The following is a 26,621-nucleotide window of genomic DNA, read 5'->3' on the forward strand; positions in this document are numbered from 1 at the left end:
AGTTTTGTTAACCTGTCTTCTGTCAGGTAAATCTTCATTTCTACAGAATCTATAAGAGTCCCCAAGAATGGAACTCTTGTGAGAGGAAAGAGAGAACTCTTCTTTTCGTTCACTTTCCATCCATGCGACCTTAGAAATGCCAGAACTAACTCTGTATGAGACTTGGCAGTTTGAAAGCTTGAAGCTTGTATTAGAATGTCGTCTAGGTACGGAGCTACCGAAATCCCTCGCGGTCTTAGTACCGCTAGAAGGGCACCCAGAACCTTTGTGAAGATTCTTGGAGCCGTAGCCAATCCGAATGGAAGAGCTACAAACTGGTAGTGCCTGTCTAAGAAGGCAAACCTTAGATACCGGTGATGATCTTTGTGGATCGGTATGTGAAGGTAAGCATCCTTTAAATCCACTGTGGTCATGTACTGACCCTCTTGGATCATGGGTAAAATAGTCCGAATAGTTTCCATTTTGAACGATGGAACTCTTAGTAATTTGTTTAGAGTCTTTAAATCTAAGATTGGCCTGAAAGTTCCCTCTTTTTTGGGAACCACAAACAGGTTTGAGTAGAACCCTTGTCCTTGTTCCGACCACGGAACCGGATGGATCACTCCCATTGTTAACAGATCTTGTACGCAGCGTAGAAACGCTTCTTTCTTTATCTGGTTTGTTGACAACCTTGACAGATGAAATCTCCCTCTTGGGGGAGATAATTTGAAGTCTAGAAGGTATCCCTGAGATATGATCTCTAGTGCCCAGGGATCCTGAACATCTCTTGCCCAGGCCTGGGCGAAGAGAGAGAGTCTGCCCCCTACTAGATCCGGTCCCGGATCGGGGGCTCTCGGTTCATGCTGTCTTTGGGGCAGCAGCAGGTTTCCTGGCCTGCTTGCTTTTGTTCCAGGACTGGTTAGGCTTCCAGCCTTGCCTGTAACGAGCAACAGCTCCTTCCTGTTTTGGTGCAGTGGAGGTTGATGCTGCTCCTGTTTTGAAATTCCGAAAGGGACGAAAATTAGACTGTCTAGCCTTAGCTTTGGCCTTGTCTTGAGGTAGGGCGTGGCCCTTACCTCCCGTAATGTCAGCGATAATTTCTTTCAAACCGGGCCCGAATAAGGACTGCCCCTTGAAAGGTATATTAAGTAATTTGGACTTAGAAGTAACATCAGCTGACCAGGATTTTAGCCACAGTGCCCTGCGTGCCTGTATGGCGAATCCTGAGTTCTTAGCCGTAAGTTTGGTTAAATGTACTACGGCCTCCGAAATGAAAGAATTAGCTAGTTTAAGGACTCTAAGCCTGTCCGTAATGTCGTCTAGCGTAGAGGAACTAAGGTTCTCTTCAAGCGACTCAATCCAAAATGCTGCCGCAGCCGTAATCGGCGCGATACATGCAAGGGGTTGTAATATAAAACCTTGTTGAACAAACATTTTCTTAAGGTAACCCTCTAATTTTTTATCCATTGGATCTGAGAAAGCACAGCTATCCTCCACCGGGATAGTGGTACGCTTAGCTAAAGTAGAAACTGCTCCCTCCACCTTGGGGACCGTTTGCCATAAGTCCCGAGTGGTGGCGTCTATTGGAAACATCTTTCTAAATATTGGAGGGGGTGAGAACGGCACACCGGGTCTATCCCACTCCTTAGTAACAATTTCAGTTAGTCTCTTAGGTATAGGAAAAACGTCAGTACTCGCCGGTACCGCAAAGTATTTATCCAACCTACACAGTTTCTCTGGTATTGCAACAGTGTTACAATCGTTGAGAGCTGCTAAGACCTCCCCTAGTAGTACACGGAGGTTCTCCAATTTAAATTTAAAATTTGAAATATCTGAGTCCAATCTGTTTGGATCAGAACCGTCACCCACAGAATGAAGCTCTCCGTCCTCATGCTCTGCGAGCTGTGACGCAGTATCAGATATGGCCCTAGCATTGTCAGCGCACTCTGTTCTCACCCCAGAGTGATCACGCTTGCCTCTTAGTTCAGGTAATTTAGACAAAACTTCAGTCATAACAGTAGCCATATCTTGTAATGTTATCTGTAATGGCCGCCCAGATGTACTAGGCGCCAAAATATCACGCACCTCCCGGGCGGGAGATGCAGGTACTGTCGCGTGAGGCGAGTTAGTCGGCATAACTCTCCCCTCGCTGTTTGGTGAAATTTGTTCACATTGTACAGATTGACTTTTATTTAAAGTAGCATCAATACAGTTAGTACATAAATTTCTATTGGGCTCCACCTTGGCATTGGAACAAATGACACAGATATCTTCCTCTGAGTCAGACATGTTTAACACACTAGCAAAAAACTTACAACTTGGTTATAATCTTTTTTAGCAAAAAACGTACTGTGCCTCAGAGAGGTACTAACGATTAAATGACAGTTGAAATAATGAACTGAAAAACAGTTATTGCATCAAATTTTAAAACAACACAACTTTTAGCAAAGGTTTGTTCCCATTAGTAAAAAACAACACTAATTAAATTTGTACATAAGAAAACAAAACAACGTTTTTTTATACACAGTCACTATAAGAATTCTCACAGCTCTGCTGAGAGAATTTACCTCCCTTCAAAGAAGTTTGAAGACCCCTGAGATCTGTCAGAAATGAACCGGATCATGCAGGACATATAAAAGTAGCTGACTGGAATTTTTTGATGCGTAGCAAAGAGCGCCAAAAACGGCCCCTCCCTCTCCCACACAGCAGTGAAGAGAAACGAAACTGTCACAATTAAAGCAAAAAACTGCCAAGTGGAAAATAATGCCCAAACATTTATTCACACAGTACCTCAGCAATGTAAACGATTCTACATTCCAGCAAAAACGTTTAACATGAGAATAGTTATTAAAAGGATTAGTGACCTTAACACAGTAGTTCCGGTGAAATACCATCCCCAGAATACTGAAGTGTATACATACATGTCATTTTAACGGTATGGCAGGCTTTTCTCATCAATTCCATTCAGAAAATAAAAACTGCCACATACCTCAATGCAGATTCATCTGCCCGCTGTCCCCTGATCTGAAGCCTTTACCTCCCTCAGATGGTCGAGAACAGCAATATGATCTTAACGACTCCGGTTAAAATCATAGTAAAAAATCTCTGTCAGATTCTTCCTCAAACTCTGCCAGAGAAGTAATAACACGCTCCGGTGCTATTTTAAAATAACAAACTTTTGATTGAAGTCATAAAAACTAAGTATAATCACCATAGTCCTCTCACACATCCTATCTAGTCGTTGGGTGCAAGAGAATGACTGGGACTGACGTAGAGGGGAGGAGCTATATGCAGCTCTGCTGGGTGAATCCTCTTGCATTTCCTGTTGGGGAGGAGTTATATCCCAGAAGTAATGATGACCCGTGGACTGATCACACATAACAGAAGAAAAAGGGTTTTGTGGCCCTTTAAGCAAACACTTTAATCCCTAGAATTTCCTGCCTTATTTACTTTTGATGTAGAAAAAACTCTATATATCTATAAATAAGAAGCAGTGAATCCTGTTAGGACATAGGAAACATTGACTGAGCATGGCTTTTGCTGCTTGGTGCAGTCCTCTTCTGCTCAACAGCTTTACATAGCACAGCAGCGCGTTACATTTAGTTCAATGGCGCAATCGGGCGGCTGTGATTAGACATGCCGCGTGAAAGTGAAGCAGAAGAGGACAGCGAGGAACGTAAGGCAAGTGAAGCTTCTGGGGGTTACATTTTTAATATGCTTTATTTTTTAACAGGTACTGCTGCTAGGTTAATGTTACAATCTGCACATAGTGCAAAATCATGTAACATTACTAAAAACTGACTGTTCATTTAAAATGATATGCTCTAACAAATTAGAGAATGTAATTGTTATACTATAATGGGCCTTTAAAGACTTTACAATGATATGAGATAATTTTCACTGGCCCCACTAGCCGATACTCAGAACTGAGGTCACGCATTGTGAGTACATTTCTACGGAAAAGGACATACTGGGATAAAGTTTTATTTGAAAAGCATATTTTAATATGTGATACATTGTACTGTGCATGTGTCATTACTTGTTTCATAACACATAAAGGAACGCAGTAAGCTAAAAGGTTCATAGTGCTTTCTGAGGCAAAACATAGCCAAATGCTAAAGTAAACCTGTAAACAAGCAAAAATAAACGTAATGCATATAAATATGACTGCCATGGTAGCATTAATGGACTATGATGATGGCTAATGTTTTATATGATATGCCATAGGTACTGCTGAGAATTCATCTAAAATGTAGGCATAGGAGGCCCTTAAAACACTGTCTAGAACCTGACTGACGAATGGATAGGATATTTCCTCTAATCGCTTCATTTGAAGCCTATTAGTTTATTCCAATTTCTTTTTATTCAAAAGGTACGAAAACTTATACAAAATTGTAATAGCAAACACAAGCTTGCCAAAAGACAAAAAGATTCTAATATGGTGAGTATGTTCATACAAGAATGACCGTTTTCTTACAAAATTAAGAAGGTAACAGTGAAACAACTATGTAACAAAAAGGAGAAAAAAAGAAAAAGGGAAGGAAAGCCATATTAGCCTTATAACTGTTCCAGCTGTAACACCATTTAAAGTACTTAAGGTCAGATTCGAGTAACATCATTAAAATACTATGTTTCCATGAATGTTATAGTAACAGGTTTTGGTGTAGCAAAAGAACGGAAGGGTTTTGGTTTGATTTTATATATTGATCCCACATGTCTTGTGCAATTATAAAGTGGTCTCTAGTATCTAACCTGAACTATCTGTATTCTTCTAGTTCTAAGAGGTCAGAGACTTTAGCCTTTCAAAGAGTTAAGTCAGGTGGTTCTGGAGATTTCCAGTTTTTAGCGATAAGTGATTTGGCGCTATCAGTAAAAATGCTAAACAGTATAGAGTGAGCCTTGGAGGGGAGTTTGAAACTCTTATTCAAGAGAAATAATAATGGGTCAAAAGGTATTGCTGTCTGGAAAATCCCCTCCATTTCTCCAATAAGGGCTCTCCAAAAGGAGTTAATACTGTTACACCACCACCACATGTGGCCCATGCCACTACCCAAATGGCCACAGCGCCAGCAGCGATTATTAGTTGTGGGATATAATCTATGCTGGCGTTTCGGGGTGAGGTACCAATTATGAAGAATTTTATAGTTCATTAATAATAACCATGCAGATGACGAGGACGATTTACTATTGATAAACATGGAAGATGCCATTTGGGGGGAAATAATAACTCCTAATTCCCTCTCCCAAGACTCCATAGAGGAGGGCAAATTGCCAGGGGGAGGCTGGGTTAAGATAGAGTAAATCTTAGAAAGAGTGTGACTAAGTGTATTTGTGGAAGATAGCAGCTTTTCTAAGTTAGTCTTATGTCTCAGCATGTTGTGTTGATGTTTGTGAGTAGTAATATAATGGTGGACCTTCCTGTAGTTGAACCAGTTATGGGACCAGGTGAAAACCGTATCCCTAAGTTGTGACTGTGAGAGTATGTGCTCATTTTCAGAAAGATGTTGAATGGTAATGTCTGGAGGGGGTCGTAAGGTTGTTACAGGAGAATCTCAGATCCGTCAAAGAGAACTCAGCATTATGGATTAGGGAGGTCAGTGGGGATGGTCTGGATGAGAGGTAAGGGTTAATTCTGTTGGCCTTTTCCCACTGGGTCAGGGTTTCTTTAGTAATCATATTATCTATCTTTCTACTCTGTATTTCGCCATTTGGGGCCCAACAGATAGATTGAAGGTGTACACCTGCATTCAGGAGCTCTTCAAGAGTGACCCATCTTTTTTGAGATTTATGAAGCCTCCAGTCTAGGTTTCTTTGAATAAAAATTGCGTGGCTATAAAGATTTAAGTCGGGGACTCCAAGGCCACCATGGATACGGGGAGTCATCATTGTCTTATTATTAATTCTCGAGTGTCTACCCCCCCAAATAAACAAGTTAAATAGCTGTTGGACATTCGTGAGGAATCGGGGAGGGAGGGGAATAGGAAGGGCCTGTAATAAATATAAAAGTCTGGGGAAGGCTGTCATTTTTATTGCATTGATTCTACCCATCCAGGAGAGATGTTTAGAATGCCACGAGGAGAGCTCACGTTCGAGGGACAGTTTTACAGGGACAAAATTTAAGTTATAAACCAGGTCTAGTTCATCAACTAGGTATGTACCTAAGTACTTAAGGGAGGATTTACATTGGCGAAAGGGACAGGAAGAACTAAGTTGCTGGGAAAGAGCAGGCGGTATGGAAACCGCTAGGTATTCTGATTTAGATTGGTTAATGAGGAAGTTAGTAAGACTGTTAAAAAGCGAAAGTTCCTTCAGGAGGATGGGTATAGACCTACTAGGGTTAGTAAATGTAAATAACACGTCGTCCGCGAATAGGGACAATTTATAAGATTCTTCTCCAATCGATATACCTGTGATATCTGGGTTTTGTCTAATTTTTGCAGCAAATGTCTCTAAGAGGCAGACAAACAACAGGGGAGACAGAGGGCACCCCTGTCTGGTGCCATTCGAAATTGGGAATGGGAGGATAGAATACCATTAATTGATATTCTAGCACTCAGGGCGTTATATAATGCGAAGATTCTATGAAGCATAGTCTCTCCGATCCCCAGTGTTTGGAGGGTGGCTTTGAGGAAAGGCCAACCGACGCGGTCAAAGGCCTTCTCCGCGTCGGTAGACAGGAATATAGTGGGAAGGCCCTGTCTTTTAGAGTGCCAGAGAAGATGGAGGTTGCGGACCGTATTATCTCTTGACTCTCTGAAGGGGACGAAGCCGACCTGATCTTGATGGATTAGATGTGGGAGATATCGATTTAGTCTAATAGATAATAATTTAGCATAAATTTTGATGTCCGCGTTCAAAAGGGATATTGGTCTATAGTTAGGGATAAGGTCCTGAGGCTTATTTGGTTTTGGGATCACTGATATATGTGCCTGGAAGGATAGGGGAGGGAAAGAGGAATTGCTGTCGATGTCAGAGAAATGTGATAGAAGGGGAGGGGCTAGGACGTCATGGAATTTGGAGTAGTATGCGTGTCCAAATCCATCTGGTCCTCGAGCTTTACCGGTAGGGAAGGAGAGAATAGCCGTCTGCAGTTCCTTTAAAGTGAAAGGGGATTCAAGCTCAGATTTTTGGTCTGTAGTCAGGGAGGGCAACTTAAGGGATGCAAGGTATTCTGTGATATCCGAGTGAGAAGGTGGATTAGTAGTTCTATGTAGATTGTAGAGGCCTCTAAAATTGTTAGCTATATCGGTAGAGGTATACCAAACCTTTCCTCCAGCATCTTTTATAGACATAATGTAACTTTTAGAGGATCTGTTACGTAAGAGCCTCGCCAATAGTCTACCCTGCTTGTTTCCCCCCTCGTAAAATCTTCTTCTAAGAAAGAGAGCCCTTCGTTTGGCCTCCCCCCCAAAAGAAGATCCAACTGTTTTTGTTTGTGTTGAATATGTTCCAATAGTGAGTGAGTTTTGGGATGTCTTTTATGGGAGTCTTGTAATTTTCCCAATTCTTCTAGTAAGTTTTTAAGTACTAGGGAGTTTTGTCTATTTCTTACTGCCTTAATCGCTATTAGCTCCCCTCTAATAACGCACTTATGCGCCTCCCATATGTGGAGAGGGGAAACCCCGGGGGTGGAATTTAATCTGAAATATGTTTCAAGCTTTTCCTTTATTTGTATTTTGGTCATAGGGTCAGATAATAAAGATTCGTCTAATTTCCAAGTGCGATCCTGTCTCTGAGAAGTAGGCCATTTCAATGAACAACTAATCATAGCGTGATCGGACCAAGTTATGGGGGAAATTTCAGTGGACTGAACTAAGGCTAAGCTGGTAACATCTTTCAGTAAATAATCAATACGTGAGTAATTTCGGTGGGGATACGAAAAGAATCTTTTTCCTGTGGGTGATATATCCTCCAGACGTCATGGACATTTAATTTTGACAGGGAAGACTTAATTAGTTTTATAGATCTCTGGGGAACAGAGGAGGATCCAGACAAGCAATCCAGACTAGGGTCCAAGGCTATGTTAAAGTCACCCCCTACCACCAGGCTGCCTCTGGCGAGTTCTGATATTGTATTACAGGATTGGAGGAAAAACTGTGCAGGGCAAGAGTTAGGGGTGTAAATATTGGCAATAGTAATGACTTTATTAAAAAGTCGGCCTGTGATAACCAATAATCTGCCCTCTCTGTCCCTAAATATGTTGGTGAGAAAGAAAGGGATTTGTTTTCTAATTAAGATGAAGCCTATTAGTTTAAAAGACAAATTGTCTCAAATGAATAATGCTTTAATATTTGTATTACAAGATGCAAAAGTCAGAAAGACGTATAAATAGAATCTGAACATCAGAGTAAAGAGCTACCTGTTACTAAACTATTAGAACAAAGAAGTAGAAGTAGATGCTCAAACTACATAGGAGGAATGCAAGATTTGGTCCAGAAAAAAATTATCATCACCACAGAGAAAGGAAACCCAAATGCATATAATATTCTTCAGCTGTTTAAACAGAGTTTATACTATGTATCAGACATTATTTTGTCATAATTGTAAGAATTAGGGATTTCATTTTTTATGGGGATAGAAATGAAACAGGCCCTTTGGGAAAAGATACAGGATATGAGCTAAAAACAGGCATCAATAGAAATTTGGCCAAGTAACACCTTTTGAGAAACAATGATTAGGGTAGATGTTTTAGCTGTGATCATTGTTTATAGAAATGAAAATATGAACCTCTGAATTAAATAAAGCACATTCATTGTTTATATGTAAATAACGTCTTATTTCAGTGAATAAAAAAATGAACTTGACAATCAAGGGTTCAGTAACCAAGCCATCAGTTCAAGAACTTTTAAATAAATAGATTCTGAGACAGATAATTCGGAATCTGGGGCACTGGCCAATAATTCGATAAAGCTAGATTTAGAAACAGGATACACAAAATAAAACCTGAAGTAGGTAATTTCTAACCAGGTTTTGACCAATCTTCAGAAATTAGGCAAACAGCTGAAAAGGAACACATCTTTCAATTCTGGATCAACTGTTAAAAAATGTATCCACAACACAGCCTCCATTTCAAGATTTAAATGCTGTGAGTATTTTTTTTATAGGTCTGCTTTAGAGAGACAACACCTTTATGTTTCCTTCACCTATATCTAGAAGGGGAGGAACTATGAAGGAAATAAACCACCCTAAAGAGATAGAACCCAACTGAGAATCTTAGGGAGACATTGCGTTTATCGTTTATTGTAACCAAGGCACAACTAGAAAAACTAATATGGTTTCCATCTAATGATATCTCCAAATAGGTGAAATATAATCTAACTGAAGAAGGAATGGGAGGCATATATACTGTAGGGGAAGGGATGAGGCCAGATTCTAAGAACAGTTTCTACTGTGAGAGCAAATAAGTGTAGGAATACATGTAAAAACTTTTGAAAAGGCTATGTTTCATAAAATTTTAATAATAACTCTGAATTATTATTACGCTAACCTTACTCTGTAATCCTTGTCTGGATTCCAAAATTACTCGCAAAGCCCCAGATTTGCAAATGCCCAGAAGCCCAAAAAGTCATTTAGAATTTATTTCCTAAATCACAAAATTTTGCTTATCACAGTTTCTTGACCTATACTTCTTGTGAATTTGCATACCACAAAATTTATTTTAGTAAAAACAAAATTTATGCTTACCTGATAAATTTCTTTCTTTCTTGACACGTTGAGTCCACGGATCATCTAATTACTATTGGGAATATCACTACTGCCCAGCAGGAGGCGGCAAAGAGCACCACATCAAAGCTGTTAAATATCACCTCCCTTCCCTCCAACCCCAGTCATTCGACGAGAGAAAGAAAGCAACAAGGTGCAGAGGTGTCTGAAGTTTATAACAAAAAAAAAAACCACAAAAAAAAACCCCTGTCCTTAAGAAAACAGGGCGGGCCGTGGACTCACCGTGTCAAGAAATAAATAAATTTATCAGGTAAGCATAAATGTTGTTTTCTTTCTAATAACACGGTGAGTCCACGGATCATCTGATTTCTATTGGGAATCAATACCCAAGCTAGAGGACACAAATGATAAGGGAGGGACAAGACAGGGAACCTCACTGGAAGGCACCACTGCTTGAAGAACTTTTCTTCCAAAAGAAGCCTCAGCAGAGGCAAAAGTATAATATTTATAGAATTTAGAAAAAGTGTGAAGAGAGGACCAAGTTGCAGCCTTGCAAATCTGTTCCACAGAAGCTTCATTTTTGAATGCCCAGGAAGAGGAAACAGCCCTAGTAGAATGAGCCGTAACTCTCTCAGGAGGCTGGTGTCCAGCAGTTTCATAAGCCAAGCAAATGATACTCTTCAGCCACATAGAAAGAGAAGTAGCCGTAGCTTTCTGCCCCTTACGTTTTCCAGAGCAAACTACAAACAGAGCAGAAGACTGACGAAAATCCTTAGTCGCCTGTAAATAGAATTTCAATGCACGCACCACATCCAGATTGTGCAGCAGACGTTCCTTCTGAGAAGAAGGGTTAGGACACAAGGAAGGAACAACAATCTCCTGATTAATGTTCCAATCTGAAACCAGTTTAGGGAGACACCCTAACTTAGTACGCAAAATTACCTTATCCGAATGAAAAAGAAAGCAGACTCATACTGTAATGCCGAGACCTCTGAAACTCTACGAGCAGATGAAATGGCAACCAGAAACAAAACCTTCCAAGATAATAACTTAATATCTAAGGAATGCATAGGCTCAAACGGAGCCTGTTGAAGAACTTTAAGAACTAGATTAAGACTCCAGGGAGGAGTAACCGGCTTAAACACAGGCCTGATTCTGACCAAGGCCTGACAGAACGATTGCACGTCTGGTACATCTGCCAGACGTTTATGTAACAAAATAGACAAGGCAGATATTTGACCCTTTAGGGAGCTTGCCAATAAACTCTTCTTTTTAAAACCGTCTTGGAGAAAAGACAAAATTCTAGGAATCCGAACTCTACTCCAAGAGTATCCTTTGGATTCACACCAATGCAGATATTTATGCCATATCTTATGGTAAATCTTTCAAGTCACAGGCTTACGCGCCTGAATCATGGTCTCAATGACCAACTCTAAAAAGCCACGCTTAGATAAAATTAAGCGTTCAATCTCCAAGCAGTCAGCTTCAGAGAAACTAGATTTGGATGAAAAAAGGGCCCCTGAAGTAGAAGGTCCTTTCTCAATGGAAGTCTCCAAGGTGGACAAGACGACATCTCTACTAGGTCTGCATACCAGATCCTGCGTGGCCACGCCGGTGCTATGAGGATCACTGACACCCTCTCCTGTTTGATTCGAGCAATGACTCGAGGGAGGAGAGCGAACGGGGGAAATAGGTATGCAAGACTGAAATTCCAAGGTACCGCCAGAGTGTCTATCAGTACCGCTTGAGGATCCCATGACCTCAACCCGTACTTCGGAAGCTTGGCATTCTGCAGAGATGCCATGAGATCCAGCTCCGGCTGTCCCCATTTGAGAATTAAGCTGGAAAACACTTCCGAATGGAGTTCCCACTCCCCTGGGTGAAAGGTCTGTCTGCTCAGAAAATCCGCCTCCCAGTTGTCCACTCCTGGGATGTGGATTGCTGACAGGCAGCAGTTGTGGGACTCCGCCCACTGAATTATTTTGGCTACCTCTACCATGGTCAAGGAACTCCGAGTTCTCCCCTGATAGTTGATGTAAGCCACTGAAGTTATGTTGTCCGACTGGAACCTGATAAACCGGACCGAAGCTAACTGAGGCCAGGCCAGAAGAGCATTGAAGATTGCTCTCAGCTCCAGAATGTTTATGGGTAAAACAGACTCTGACCGAGTCCATGTCCCCTGAGCCTTTAGCGAGCCCCAGACTGCTCCCCATTCCAGTAGGCTGGCGTCCGTTGTCACAATCACCCAGGTGGGTCTGCAGAAGCAGGTTCCCTAGGAGAGATGTTCCTGAGATAACCACCAAAGAAGATAATCCCTCGTCTCCTGCTCCAGATGAACTCGTAAAGACAGAGCTGCATAATCTCCATTCCACTGCCTGAGCATGCATAACTGCAGAGGTCTGAGGTGGAAACGGGCAAACGGATGATGTCCATGGCTACTACCATCAGACCGATTACCTCCATACGTTGAGCCACTGATGGCCGAGGAGAGGACTGAAGCGCTAGACAGGAATAGAAAATCTTTGATTTTCTAACTTCTGTCAGAAAAATTTTCATTGATAAGGAATCTATTATGGTTCCCAAGAAAACTACCCTTGTAGTTGGAACTAAGAAACTCTTTTCCAAATTCACCTTCCATCCGTGAGATCGCAGTAAGGATAACAACATTTCCATGTGGGATCTTGCTTGTTGAAAAGATGGCGCCTGAAGCAGAATGACGTCCAGATAAGGCACTACTGCAATGCCTCACAATCGGAGCACCGCCAACATGGATCCCAGAACCTTTGAGAAAATTCTGGGAGCTATGGCAAGGTCGAATGGAAGAGCCACAAACTGGAAGTGTTTGTCTAGAAATGCAAACCTCAGAAACTTGTGATGGTCCCTGTGGATGGGAACATGCAGGTACGTGTCCTTTAAATCTACCATTGTCATAAATTGACCCTCTTGAACCAAGGGAAGAATGGAACGAATAGTTTCCATCTTGAAGGACGGTACTCTGAGGAATTTGTTTAGACTTTTGAGATCTAAAATTGGTCTGAACGTTCCCTCTTTTTTGGTAACCACGAACAGATTGGAGTAAAATCCCTGACCCTGATCCTGCATTGGAACAGGAACTATCAATCCCAGGTCGGAAAGATCTTGAACACAGTGTAAGAACGCCTCTCTTTTTATCTGGTCTACAGATAATCTTGAGAGAAGAAACCTGCCCCTGGGAGGAATAGTTTTGAACTCTAGCTTGTATCCCTGGGACACAATGTCCACCGCCCAGGGATCCTGAACATCCCGAACCCATGCCTGAGTGAAGGATAGTCTGTCCCTCACAAGATCCAGTCCCGGATCGGGGACAGACCCTTCATGCTGACTTTGAGTCATTGGTGGGCTTCTTAGCTTGCTTTCCCTTGTTCCACGACTGGTTGAACCTCCAGGAAGGCTTGGACTGTTCTTGTTTTGTAGAGGGAGAGGAAGGTTTGGCCTTGAAGTTTTGAAAAGGAACGAAAATTACTCTGACGTCCCTTCTGCTTATTACTCTTATCCTGAGGGAGGAAATGACCTTTTCCTCCCGTAATGTCAGAAATTATCTCAGCCAGACCCGGCCCAAACAAGGTCTTTCCCGTGTAAGGGATCACCAAAAGCTTAGACTTGGATGACACATCCGCAGACCAGGATTTCAATCATAAGGCTCTGCGAGCCAATACGGCAAAACCAGAAATGTTTGCTCCTAGTTTAATAACCTGTAGGGAGGCATCCGTAATAAAAGAATTGGCCAATTTGAGGGCATTAATCCTATCTTGGATCTCTTCGAGGGGAGAGTCTGTCCGAATAGAATCAGACAATGCATCAAACCAGTATGCTGCCGCACTAGTGACGGTAGCAATACACACCCCAGGTTGCCATTGTAAACCCTTGTATACATACATCTTCTTGAGTAACCCCTGTAATTTCTTGTCATAGGATCCTTAAAGGAACAACTATCTTCCATGGGAATAGTGGTCCTCTTAGCTAGCGTGGAAATTGCTCCTTTCACCTTGGGTACCGTCTGCCAAGACTCCTTGATAGAGTTTGCTATAGGAAACATCTTCTTAAATATAGGGGATGGAGAAAAAGGGATACCCGGTCTCTTCCATTCCCTAGCAATAATCTCTGTAGCTTGATCTGGTACAGGAAAAACCTCCACCATGGAAGGTATATCGAAATACTTGTTTAGTTTACTAGACTGTTTACTATACTTCTTAGGATTGACTACAACAGTAGTGTCGGAATCGTCCAGGGTAGCTAAAACCGGAGTCGTCCAGGGTAGCTGAAAGAAACAACTTCAGTCCTCCTCAGATTTCTGGAAAGGGACATTCAGAATAGCCACTACTGTGTCAGCAACATTACTCACTGATTGTTTACATTTCCTCTTGCGTTTTGCCTGCAACATGGGAAAAGCAGATAACGCATCAGATACCGCTGAGGACATTAGGGAAGCGATGTCTTGCAAGGTAACTCCAGGTGGAGTAATAGAGGAAGCGCAGGGCACTGGCTTTATGGACGCTAAGTTTTGGGATGCTTGAGGAGAAAGCTGCGGCATATCTTGAACATTATCTGAAGACTCCTGAACAGCATCCACCTTAAACAATGTTGGCTCAGGATAAAGTCTATCCCTGTAATGTAAAATTCTCTCAATTACGTGAGGAACAGAAAGCCATCTCTCCTCGTCCCCAGTGCCTGCTATTGCTGCCAATAAATGATTCCCCAGACATAGGTGAATGTCTCTTGTCCCACAACTATAATGTAAAGTGCCATCCTTTTATTTTCTGTAATGTGTCCCAGAAAAATTAAAGTTGGCACTTACCTTTAGACTTCTGCCAGGCAGCACGGCAGCTCACTAGGTTTGAGAAGGCCAGTTCCCTCACATGGACCTGTGGATAAAAACAAAGACTGAGTAAACTTACTCAGGCTTGCACGATTAGGGCAGCATTAAATACATAGGAGGCGCAGTGAGGATTGTACCCCACAAGTTCCCATTGCTTGAAAGCCACCACTGCTCTACTGAAGAGACTGATATGGACTACGGCTACACCCTAGGACAAAGCAGTACAATCTTGCACTGCTAAAAAATAATAAAATCTTGATTGAAGAATCTTCTAACACCTAAACTTTACCACTTCCTTGCTCCAACGTAGGCAAAGAGAATGACTGGGGTTGGAGGGAAGGAAGGTGATATTTAACAGCTTTGCTGTGGTGCTCTTTGCCACCTCCTGCTGGACAGGAGTGATATGCCCAATAGTAATTAGATGATCAGTTGACTCACTGTGTCATTAGAAAGAAATAATGCTTTAGGCATAACTAGATTTTACAAATACCTGCTTTTACTCTTTAGATTAGATAAGGCCATGAAGAGGCAAATAAAAGATCAGTTCCTCATTATGAACAAAAAATAAAGCAATTGTTAAACAAAACTGTAAGCACTGACAGGGCATTTGTAACTATGTTGAAATGTACACTATGCCTCTTGTATAAGTATGCCAAACGTTACAAAACTATGATGAATGTTTACTTACTGGAGTGAGAGCTCCTTCAGCTTGGGCTTCCATAGGACTTGTGGGTGTGGCTGCAAGTAGCTGACCAGCAGCTCCAGACATAGGATCCAATTTATCAATACAAGGGCCTGAAGTATTAACTACATCCAGTTCTATTTGATGATCTTGGTTTAGAACATTATTAACTGTCCAAGAGCCCAGGTTGTGATGTCCATCTTGTGGAGAAATCTCCAGCACCTGAAGAACTTCTGGTTCCTCTTCTGAAGGACTTCCTGTCAATTTCTGGCCTCGACTCCCATTTAATCCAAAATCCTTCAAATCACGTTCTTTATCCACAATGACCCACTCTTTTGAATCCACCTCCTGCCGGCAGGAGGCCAAATTTACTGCTACAAAACCATTGCTAACCACGCCATCTATATGTTCTGGAGAGCTGACAGACATCGGTTTGGAGCCCTCTAGAATGTACTCATCATCGTAATGCCAGATATGGTCTGCTTGAACTGCTGTGGGAGAAGCAATTGTCTTCCGAGGTTGAGAAGGTGATGGAGAGAATCCATCAACAAATGGTATTTCCTTCAGATTTGGTGCCTTTTGAATTTTCTCACTTTAAGAGATTGAAAAATATATATATATCAAAATAATGATTAATAAAATTGGTCTCAGATTATAACAGTCATCATTCAAAGTTATTTTTGTTTCTATGTATTCAGCCATAGACTCAAGTCTACATGAAAAAGAAAGAAAATTACATTGAAGGATAGAAAAGTTTGGGCATGATTACTTGAAACTAGAAAGATTGATATGTTTAGTAACAGAAAATACTATATAAGCACTCAAATGAGACCCTTAAATTACTAGGATTGGAAAAAAAGTCACACATGTAAAAAATTTAACTTTATTAGAACATATTAAAATCAGGGAATTTTAAAACTAAAATGTTAGCAAATTGCCAGTACGTGAACTGGTTATAAAGGGGTGAATCACACTGTTGTTGTAATTATTTCTTGTAATATTTGCTCATGTGAGAAAAAATAATGAACGCCACTCTTATGGTATCAAGGACTATAGATATTAGCCCCAAATACACTGTGTAATATAAAAGTCACTGGTATGTCACTTAATGTTTGTGTTAAGTAGCTCTAGATCAGGAATTATCGAGCCTGTAAATTATTGTAGGTTCTAGTATACTCAGAGATCTCTGCTATTTGGGTAATTAAATAGTCAGTGCAAGTACCATAATGCTATTCCTTAGTCTATAGATATAGACCATCCAATAGTAAATACATGTGGCACCTAGTATTATTGTACCAATCGAGTATTCCCTTATCATAGATTATAAATTAGAGTCCACTATATAGAGTGGTTCCCATAATTTTAGGTATAGCCCTGAGTTTGCACCTCAAATGTTGACTTGATATGTTATAGGTAACACAAGGTTAATATCTATATCATAAGAGTATACTCAAATATGGGTATATATCACTTTAATTATAGTCCGAAATTATACAGGCATTGCGGCCATCATAAATCTCCAACAGAGGTAATATTATGTTGCTATTGGTAACATAAAATCAACATAAATGTAAGTGTATATCACTTTAATTGTAATTATAACATACTCTGGGTACTAAAATCGTCTATGATAATATGCCGGTAGCCTATTGTATTACTAATGGTGACATAGAATTTGATTAGTATCTGCTCCTCAAATCGTGTGGAATGCTCTCGCACATATGTGCTAACTAAGGCTCCTTAATGTTTATGTAGCGATTCCCCCCAAGAGAGGTTATCATATATCATTCATACTGTTTGCTTGCATTCACATTAAGGATTAACCATTAGTTAATTACTAACCATTAGTAATACAATAGGCTACCGGCATATTATCATAGACGATTTTAGCACCCAGAGAATGTTATAATTACAATTAAAGTGATATATACTTACATTTAAAATTGCATGCTCTAACTGAATCATGAAACAAATATTTTGTATTTAGTATCCCTTTAAGGTAAAAAACATAATTTATGTAAGAACTTACCTGATAAATTCATTTCTTTCATATTAGCAAGAGTCCATGAGCTAGTGACGTATGGAATATACATTCCTACCAGGAGGGACAAAGTTTCCCAAACCTTAAAATGCCTATAAATATACCCCTCACCACACCCACAATTCAGTTTAACGAATAGCCAAGAAGTGGGGTGATAAGAAAGGAGCGAAAGCATCAAAAAAATAAGGAATTGGAATAATTTTGCTTTATACAAAAAAATCAAAGGTGGGCCTCATGGACTCTTGCTAATATGAAAAATTAATTTATCAGGTAAGTTCTTACATAAATTATGTTTTCTTTCATGTAATTAGCAAGAGTCCATGAGCTAGTGACGTATGGGATAATAAATACCCAAGATGTGGAACTTCCACGCAAGAGTCACTAGAGAGGGAGGGATAAAATAAAGACAGCCAATTCCGCTGAAAATTTAATCCACTACCCAAATCAAAAAAGTTTCAATTTTTATAATGAAAAAAACTGAAATTATAAGCAGAAGAATCAAACTGAGACAGCTGCCTGAAGTACCATTCTACCAAAACTGTTTCTAAAGAAGAGAAAACATCAAAATGGTAGAACATAGTAAAAGTATGCAAAGAAGACCAAGTCATTGCTTTGCAAATCTGATCAACAGAAGCTTCATTCTTAAAAAGCCCAGGACGTAGAAACTTACCTAGTAGAATGAGCCGTAATCCTCCGAGGCGGGAATCCACCCGACTCCAAATAAGCATGATGAATCAAAAGTTTAAGCAAGATGCCAAATAAATGGCAGAAGCTTTTTGACCTTCCTAAAACCAGAAAAGATAGAATTACAACAACTCTTACCATATCCAAAGAAAGTAAGAATCTCACCAAAGAAGTCTTAGGAAAACAATAATTCCTCCCTAATGTTTGTTAGAATTTACAACTTTAGGTAAGAATTGAAATGAGGACAGCAAAACCACCTTATCCTGATGAAAAAAATCAGAAAAAAAGAGATTCACAAGAAAGAACAGATAATTCAAAAACTGTTCTAGCTGAAGAGATGTCCAAAAAGAACAATACTTTCCATGAAAGTAATTAATGTCCAGAGCAAGCATATGCTCAAATAGAAGAGCCTGAAAAAAACCTTCAGAACCCAATTAAGACTCCAAGGAGGAGAAATTGGCTTAATGACAGTTTTGATACGAAACAAAACCTGAACAAAATGATGAATATCAGGAAGTAACACTGCCTTATCCTGATGAAAAATCAGAAAAAGATATTCACAAAAAAGAGCAGATAACTCAAAAATTCTTCTAGCAGAAGAAATAACCAAAAGGAACAATACTTTTCCAAAAAAGTAATTTAATGTTCAGAAAATGCATAGTTTCAAACGGAGGAGCCTGTAAAGCCTTCAGCACCAAATTGAGACTCCAAAGAGGAGAGATTGAATTAATGACAGGCTTGATACGGACCAGAGCCTGTACAAAACAATGAATATCAGGATGATTAGCAATCTTTCTGTGAAAAAAGAACAGAAAGAGTAGAGATTTGTCCTAACAAGAACTGAAGACAAAACCTTATCCAAACCAACCTGAAAAAATAATAAAATTCTATGAATTTTAAAAGAATGCCAAGAAAAGTAGGTCTTCCAGACTCAATAATAAATCTTTCTAGAGACAGATTTACGAGCCTGAAACATAATATTAATCAATGAGTCAGAGAAACCTCTATAACTAAAAACCAAGCGTTCAATCTCCATCCCTTCAAATTTAATGATTTGAGATCCTGATGGAAAAAACACAATTTATGCTTACCTGATAAATTTATTTCTCTTGTGGTGTATCCAGTCCACGGATCATCCATTACTTGTGGGATATTCTCATTCCCAACAGGAAGTTGCAAGAGGACACCCACAGCAGAGCTGTTATATAGCTCCTCCCCTAACTGCCATATCCAGTCATTCGACCGAAAACACGCAGAGAAAGGAGAAACCATAGGGTGCAGTGGTGACTGTAGTTTAAATGAAAAAATTACCTGCCTTAAAATGACAGGGCGGGCCGTGGACTGGATACACCACAAGAGAAATAAATTTATCAGGTAAGCATAAATTGTGTTTTCTCTTGTAAGGTGTAACCAGTCCAAGGATCATCCATTACTTGTGGGATACCAATACCAAAGCTAAAGTACACGGATGAAGGGAGGGACAAGGCAGGTACTTAAACGGAACGTACCACTGCCTGTAAAACCTTTCTCCCAAAAATAGCCTCCGAAGAAGCAAAAGTATCAAATTTGTAGAATTTTGAAAAAGTATGAAGCGAAGACAAAGTCGCCGCCTTGAAAATCTGTTCAACAGAAGCCTCATTTTTAAAGGCCCAAGTGGAAGCCACAGCTCTAGTAGAATGAGCTGTAATCCTTTCAGGAGGCTGCTGGCTAGCAGTCTCATAGGCTAAGCGGATTATGCTTCTTAGCCAAAAAGAAAGAGAGGTTGCCAAAGCCTTTTGACCTCTCCTCTGTCCAGAGTAGACAACAAACAAAGCAGATGTTAGACAAAAATCTTTAGTAGCTTGTAAATAATACTTTAAAGCACGAACCACGTCCAGATTGTGTAATAGACGTTCCTTCTTTGAAGAAGGATTAGGACACCACCTTTGGTAAAAACCCAGGTTTGGTACGCAGGACTACCTTATCCGTATGGAATATCAGATAAGGAGAATCACATTGTAAAGCAGATAACTCGGAGACTCTACGAGCCGAAGAAATAGCTACCAAAAACAGAACTTTCCAAGATAAAAGTTTGATATCTATGGAATGAAGAGGTTCAAACGGAACTCCTTGAAGAACCTTAAGAACCAAATTTAAGCTCCATGGGGGAGCAACAGGCTTAAACACAGGCTTGATTCTAACCAAAGCCTGACAAAATGCCTGAACGTCTGTAACATCTGCCAGACGCTTGTGCAAAAGAATAGACGGAGCAGAAATCTGTCCTTTTAAGGAACTAGCCGACAATCCTTTTTCCAAACCATCTTGGAGAAAAGATAATATCCTGGGAATCCTAACCCTTGGATTCACACCAAAAAAGATATGTACGCCATATTTTATGGTAAATTTTCCTGGTGACAGACTTTCGTGCCTGTATTAAGGTATCAATGACTGACTCGGAGAAGCCACGCTTTGATAAAATCAAGCGTTCAATCTCCAGGCAGTTAGTCTCAGAGAAATTAGATTTGGATGGTTGAAAGGACCCTAAAGTAGAAGGTCCTGTCTCAGAGGCAGAGTCCATGGTGGAAAGGATGACATGTCCACCAGATCTGCATACCAGGACCTGCGTGGCCATGCAGGCGCTATCAAAATCACTGATGCTCTCTCCTGCTTGACCTTGGCAATCAGTCGAGGGAGCAGAGGAAACGGTGGAAACACATAAGCCAGGTTGAAAGACCAGGGCGCTGCTAGAGCATCTATTAGCGTTGCCTTGGGATCCCTGGACCTGGATCCGTAACAAGGAAGCTTGGCGTTCTAGCGAGACGCCATGAGATCAAGTTCTGGTTTGCCCCAACGATGAATCAATTGTTCAAACACCTCCGGATGGAGTTCCCACTCTCCCGGATGAAAAGTCTGACGACTTAAAAAATCCGCCTCCCAGTTCTCTACACCTGGGATATGGATAGCTGATAGGTGGCAAGAGTGAGTCTCTGCCCAGCGAATTATCTTTGAGACTTCTAACATCGCTAGGGAACTTCTTGTTCCCCCTTGATGGTTGATGTAAGCCACAGTCGTGATGTTGTCCGACTGAAATCTGATGTACCTCAGAGTTGCTAACTGAGGCCAAGCCTGAAGAGCATTGAATATCGCTCTTCCAGAATATTTATTGGAAGGAGTGTCTCCTCCTGAGTCCACGATCCCTGAGCCTTCAGGGAGTTACAGACTGCACCCCAACCTAGAAGGCTGGCATCTGTTACAATTGTCCAATCTGGCCTGCGAAAGGTCATACCTTTGGACAGATGGACCCGAGATAGCCACCAGAGAAGAGAATCCCTGGTCTCTTGATCCAGATTTAGTAGAGGGGACAAATCTGTGTAATCCCCGTTCCACTGACTGAGCATGCATAGTTGCAGCGTTCTGAGATCTAGGCGTGCAAACGGCACTATGTCCATTGCCGCTACCATTAAGCCGATTACTTCCATGCACTGAGCTACCGAAGGGCGCTGAATGGAATGAAGAACACGGCAGGAATTTAGAAGCTTTGATAACCTGGACTCCGTCAGGTAAATTTTAATTTCTACAGAATCTATCAGAGTCCCTAGGAAGGAAACTTATGTGAGTGGGGATAGAGAACTCTTTTCCTCGTTCACTTTCCACCCATGCGATCTCAGAAATGCCAGTACTACGTCCGTATGAGACTTGGCAATTTGGAAGTTTGACGCCTGTATCAGGATATCGTCTAAATAAGGGGCCACTGCTATGCCCCGCGGCCTTAGGACCGCCAGAATCGACCCTAGAACCTTCGTAAAGATTCTTGGGGCTGTAGCTAATCCAAAGGGAAGAGCTACAAACTGGTAATGCCTGTCTAGAAAGGCAAACCTGAGAAACCGATGATGATCTTTGTTATCGGAATGTGAAGATAAGCATCCTTGAAATCCACTGTAGTCATATATTGACCCTCCTGGATCATAGGTAGGATGGTACGAATAGTTTCCATCTTGAATGATGGAACTCTGAGGAATTTGTTTAAGATCTGTAGATCCAAAATTGGTCTGAAGGTTCCCTCAAACAGATTTGAGTAAAAACCCTGTCCCTGTTCCTCCTTTGGAACTGGATGGATCACTCCGATAACTAGGAGGTCTCGTACACTGTGTAAGAATGCCTCTCTCTTTATCTGGTTTGCAGATAATTGTGAAAGGTGAAATCTCCCTTTTGGGGGGGGGGAAGCTTTGAAGTCCAGAAGATATCCCTGGGATATAATTTCCAACACCCAGGGATCCTGGACATCTCTTGCCCATGCCTGGGCGAAGAGCGAAAGTCTGCCCCCTACTAGATCCGTTACCGGATAGGGGGCCGTTCCTTCATGCTGTCTTAGAGGCAGCAGCAGGCTTTTTGGCCTGCTTACCTTTGTCCCAGGTCTGGTTTGGTCTCCAGACTGTCTTGGACTGAGCAAAAGTTCCCTCTTGTTTGCATTAGAGGAAGTTGATGCCGCACTTGCCTTGAAGTTTCGAAAGGCACGAAAATTAGACTGTTTGGCCCTTGATTTGGACCTGTCCTGAGGAAGGGCATGACCTTTTCCTCCAGTGATATCAGCAATAATCTCCTTCAAACAAGGCCCGAATAGGGTGTGCCCCTTGAAGGGAATGTTAAGCAGCTTAGATTTTGAAGTCATGTCAGCTGACCATGATTTAAGCCATAGCGCCCTGCGCGCCTGTATAGCAAAACCAGAATTCTTAGCCGCTAGTTTAGTCAAATGAACAATGGAAGAAAACAAAGGAATTGGCTAGCTTAAGTGCTCTAAGCTTGCCAAGTATGTCATCCAATGGAGTCGCTACCTGTAAAGCCTCTTCCAGAGACTCAAACCAGAACGCCGCAGCAGCAGTAACAGGAGCAATGCATGCAAGGGGCTGTAGGATAAAACATTATTGAATAAACATTTTTTTAAGGTAACCTTCTAATTGTTTATCCATTGGATCTAAAAAAGCACAACTGTCCTCGACAGGGATAGTAGTACGCTTTGCTAAAGTAGAAACTGCTCCCTCCACCTTAGGAACTGTCTGTCATAAGTCCCGTGTGGTGGCGTCTATTGGAAACATTTTTCTAAAAATAGGAGGGGAAGAGAACATCACACCTGGTCTATCCCATTCCTTATTAATAATTTCTGTAAACCTTTTAGGTATTGGAAAAACATCAGTACACACCGGCACTGCATAGTATTATCCAGTCTACACAATTTCTCTGGCACTGCAATTGTATCACAGTCATTCAGAGCAGCTAAAACCTCCCTGAGAAACACGCAGAGGTGATCAAGCTTAAATTTAAATGTAGAAATATCAGAATCAGGTTGCATCATCTTTCCTGAGTCAGAAACATCACCCACAGACTGAAGCTCTCCTTCCTCAGCTTCTGCATATTGTGAGGCAGTATCAGACATGGTTCTTAAAGCGTCAGTATGCTCTGCATTTCGTCTAACCCCAGAGCTATCTCGCTTACCTCTAAATTTAGGTAGTCTGGCTAATACCGCTGACAGTGTATTATCCATGACTGCCGCCATGTCTTGTAAAGTAATCACTATGGGCGCCCTAGATGTACTTGGCGCCATTTGAGCGTGAGTCCCTTGAGCGGGAGTCAAAGGATCTGACATGTGGGGAGAGTTAGTCGGCATAACTTCCCCCTCGTCAGATTCCTCTGGTGCTAAATTTTTTTAAAGACAGAATATGATCTTTATTGCTTAAAGGGAAATCAGTACATTTGGTACACATTCTAAGAGGGGGTTCCACCATGGCTTTTAAACGTAATGAACAAGGAGTTTCCTCTATGTCCGACATGTTTGTACAGACTAGCAATGAGACTAGCAATCTTGGAAAACCCTTTAAATCAAGTTAACAAGCACATATATAAAACGGTACAGTGCCTTTAAGAGAAACAAATTTTGTCAAAATTTGAAAAACAGTGAAAAAAGGCAGTAAATCAAACGAAATTTTACAGTGTATGTAATAAGTTAACAGAGCATTGCACCCACTTGCAAATGGATGATTAACCCCTTAATTCAAAAAACGGATAAAAAAAAAACGAGACACGTTTTTTAACAGACACAACAAACTGCCACAGCCTGCTGTGGCCCTACCTTCCCCAATAAACGACTTTGGAAAGCCTTTGAGCCCTTTAGAGATGTCCTATAGCATACAGGGGACTCCTGGAGGGAAGCTGGATGTCACAGTTTGTAATTTTAACTGCAACAACTGTAACTTTTATACTACAACAGTGGAAAGCCTCAGGAAACTGTTTCTAGGCAAAATTTAAGCCAGCCATGTGGAAAAAACTAGGCCCCAATAAAGTTTTATCACCAAAGCATATATAAAAACGATTAAACATGCCAGCAAACGTTTTATATTGTAAATATCATAAGGGTATTACCCCTGGGAGTAAGCATGATACCAGTCGTTCTTAAATCACTTTATTCAGGCTTAACTTACATTAATCCGGTATCAGCAGCATTTTCTAGCATTTTCCATTTCTAGAAAAAATTGTAACTGCACATACCTCATAGCAGAGTAACCTGCACGCCATTCTCCCGCTGAAGTTACCTCTCTCCTCAGACATATGTAAGAACAGCAATGGATCTTAGTTACAACCTGCTAAGATCATAGAAAACTCAGGCAGATTCTTCTTCTATTTACTGCCTGGGATAAAAAAGTACAACTCCGGTATCATTTAAAATAAACTTTTGATTGAAGATAAAAAACTAACTATATTTCACCACTCTCTCTTACTACCTCCATGCGTGTTGAGAGTTGCAAGAGAATGACTGGATATGGCAGTTAGGGGAGGAGCTATATAACAGCTCTGCTGTGGGTGTCCTCTTGCAACTTCCTGTTGGGAATGAGAATATCCCACAAGTAATGAATGATCCGTGGACTGGATACACCTTACAAGAGAAAATGGGCCTTGAGAAAGAAGGTCTGGTTTAAACGGAAGTGTCCAAGGTTGGCAACTGGCCATCCGAATGAGATCCGCATACCAAAACCTGAGAGGCCATGCTGGAGCCACCAGCATAACAAACAAATACTCCATAAGAATTTTGGAAATCACTTTGGATGAAGAACTAGAGGCGGAAAGAAATAGGCAAAAAGATAATTCCAAAGAAATGTCAATGCATACACTACTTCCGCCTGAAGATCCCCGGACCTGAATAGGCCCCTGGGAAGTTCTTTATTCAGATGAGTTGCCAACAGATCTATTTCTAGAAATGCTCACATCTGAAAAATTGAAAAACATATCTGGGTAAGAGAGACCATTCTCCCGGAAGTAAAGCTTGATTAACAGAGATAATCCGCTTCCCAAATATCTATACCTAGGAAAAAAACCACAGAATTTAGATAGGATGGATTTAGCCCAAGCTAATATCCGAGACACTTCTGTCACAGCCTAAGGACTGATAGTCCTACCCTGATGATTGACATACACCATAGTTGTGATATTGTCTGAAAAACAATACACGTCTCTTCTTCAAAAAGAAACTAACTGAAAAACTCAGAAAGCATGGAGTTCTAAAATATCAAATGTTAATCTTGCCTCCTGAGATTTCCAAACCCCTCGTGCTGACAGAGATCCTCAGACAGCCTCCCAACCAAAAAGACTCACATCTGTAGAGATCATGGTCCAGGTTGAAAGAAACGAAGAGACCTGTAGAACTAAATTATGGTGATCTTAACCACCAAATCAAGAGAGATAAATATTAGGATTCGAAGATTTAAAATGCGAAATCCTAGAATCCCTGCACCATAATTCAGCATAAAAGACTGGAAAGGTTCTTTCTATTGAAAATGAGCAAAGGGAATTGAATCCAATGCTGTGGCCATAAGACCTAAAACTTCTATGCATATATAGCAACTGAAGGAAATAATAGAGACTAAAGGTACCGACAGACGGAACCCAATAAAATTGTCCCTTGTCTGATAGAGACAAAGACAGTGACACAAACTATCTGGAAACCTAAAAAGGTGACCCTTGTGTGAGGAATCAAGAGCTTTTGAAAAAAAGATCCTCTAACTGTGTTCTGGAAGAACAAAGTGAATCATATGAGATTCCGCATCCTCAGAAAATAATCTGAATGAAAACAGAAAAATGAAAATATGCATTTATTGTATCTAATGAAAACAAATAATGCTATCACTGACCAAAAAAAGGCAGAATAGTTTGAATAAAACTCCAAAACCCAGTTCCTAAAAATGGAACTGGAAGAAATACCCCAGAAGATTCCAGGTCTGAGCAGCGCTTGAACCCCACGGGTGATCAGCCATGCTTCAACAGTACCCAAAATATATAGGACCGAAACACACTTAAAGAAAGTGTTAGCCTTACTGGAATAAAATCAAAGAAATTTGGACCGAATAGAACCAAATAAATTTAAAAAAAGTCTTAACCTGCCCCTTGCCAGCCAAGCTGGAATACGGCACGTACATCGCAATTTTAGGGAGCTGATTTTGAACTGAAAAATTTCCAATTAAAAACATGTTACTTGGAAAAGAATTCAGGAATTCGTTCCTTAATAAGAACAAACAAACTAGTATAAACTTAAAGTTTTAGTCTTAGAACTCAATCTTGAAGGCCAGAGTAACAGTTAAGAATTGAATCCAATTATAAAACAAATAATTGATTATCTTAGAACAAAAGAAATATGGATTTTTAGAAATCACAAAATTCTTCTAGCTAAAACAGCTAAAGACATAGATTAAACC

General features: G+C 40.8%; 1 protein-coding gene across 1 annotated transcript in view; it reads right to left on the reverse strand.

Annotated features, from left to right (window-relative positions):
- The window catches only part of TTBK2 (tau tubulin kinase 2), a 384,453-nt gene that overhangs the window by 21,219 nt on the left and 336,613 nt on the right, over positions 1-26,621 (reverse strand). The window contains exon 13 of the mRNA XM_053697795.1: positions 15,186-15,771. Within this exon, the coding sequence (XP_053553770.1) occupies positions 15,186-15,771 (586 nt within the window). The remainder of the gene's footprint in view (positions 1-15,185; positions 15,772-26,621) is intronic.

Source organism: Bombina bombina, chromosome 1 (genome assembly GCF_027579735.1).
Source record: "Bombina bombina isolate aBomBom1 chromosome 1, aBomBom1.pri, whole genome shotgun sequence".
Taxonomy (NCBI): Eukaryota; Metazoa; Chordata; class Amphibia; order Anura; family Bombinatoridae; genus Bombina; species Bombina bombina.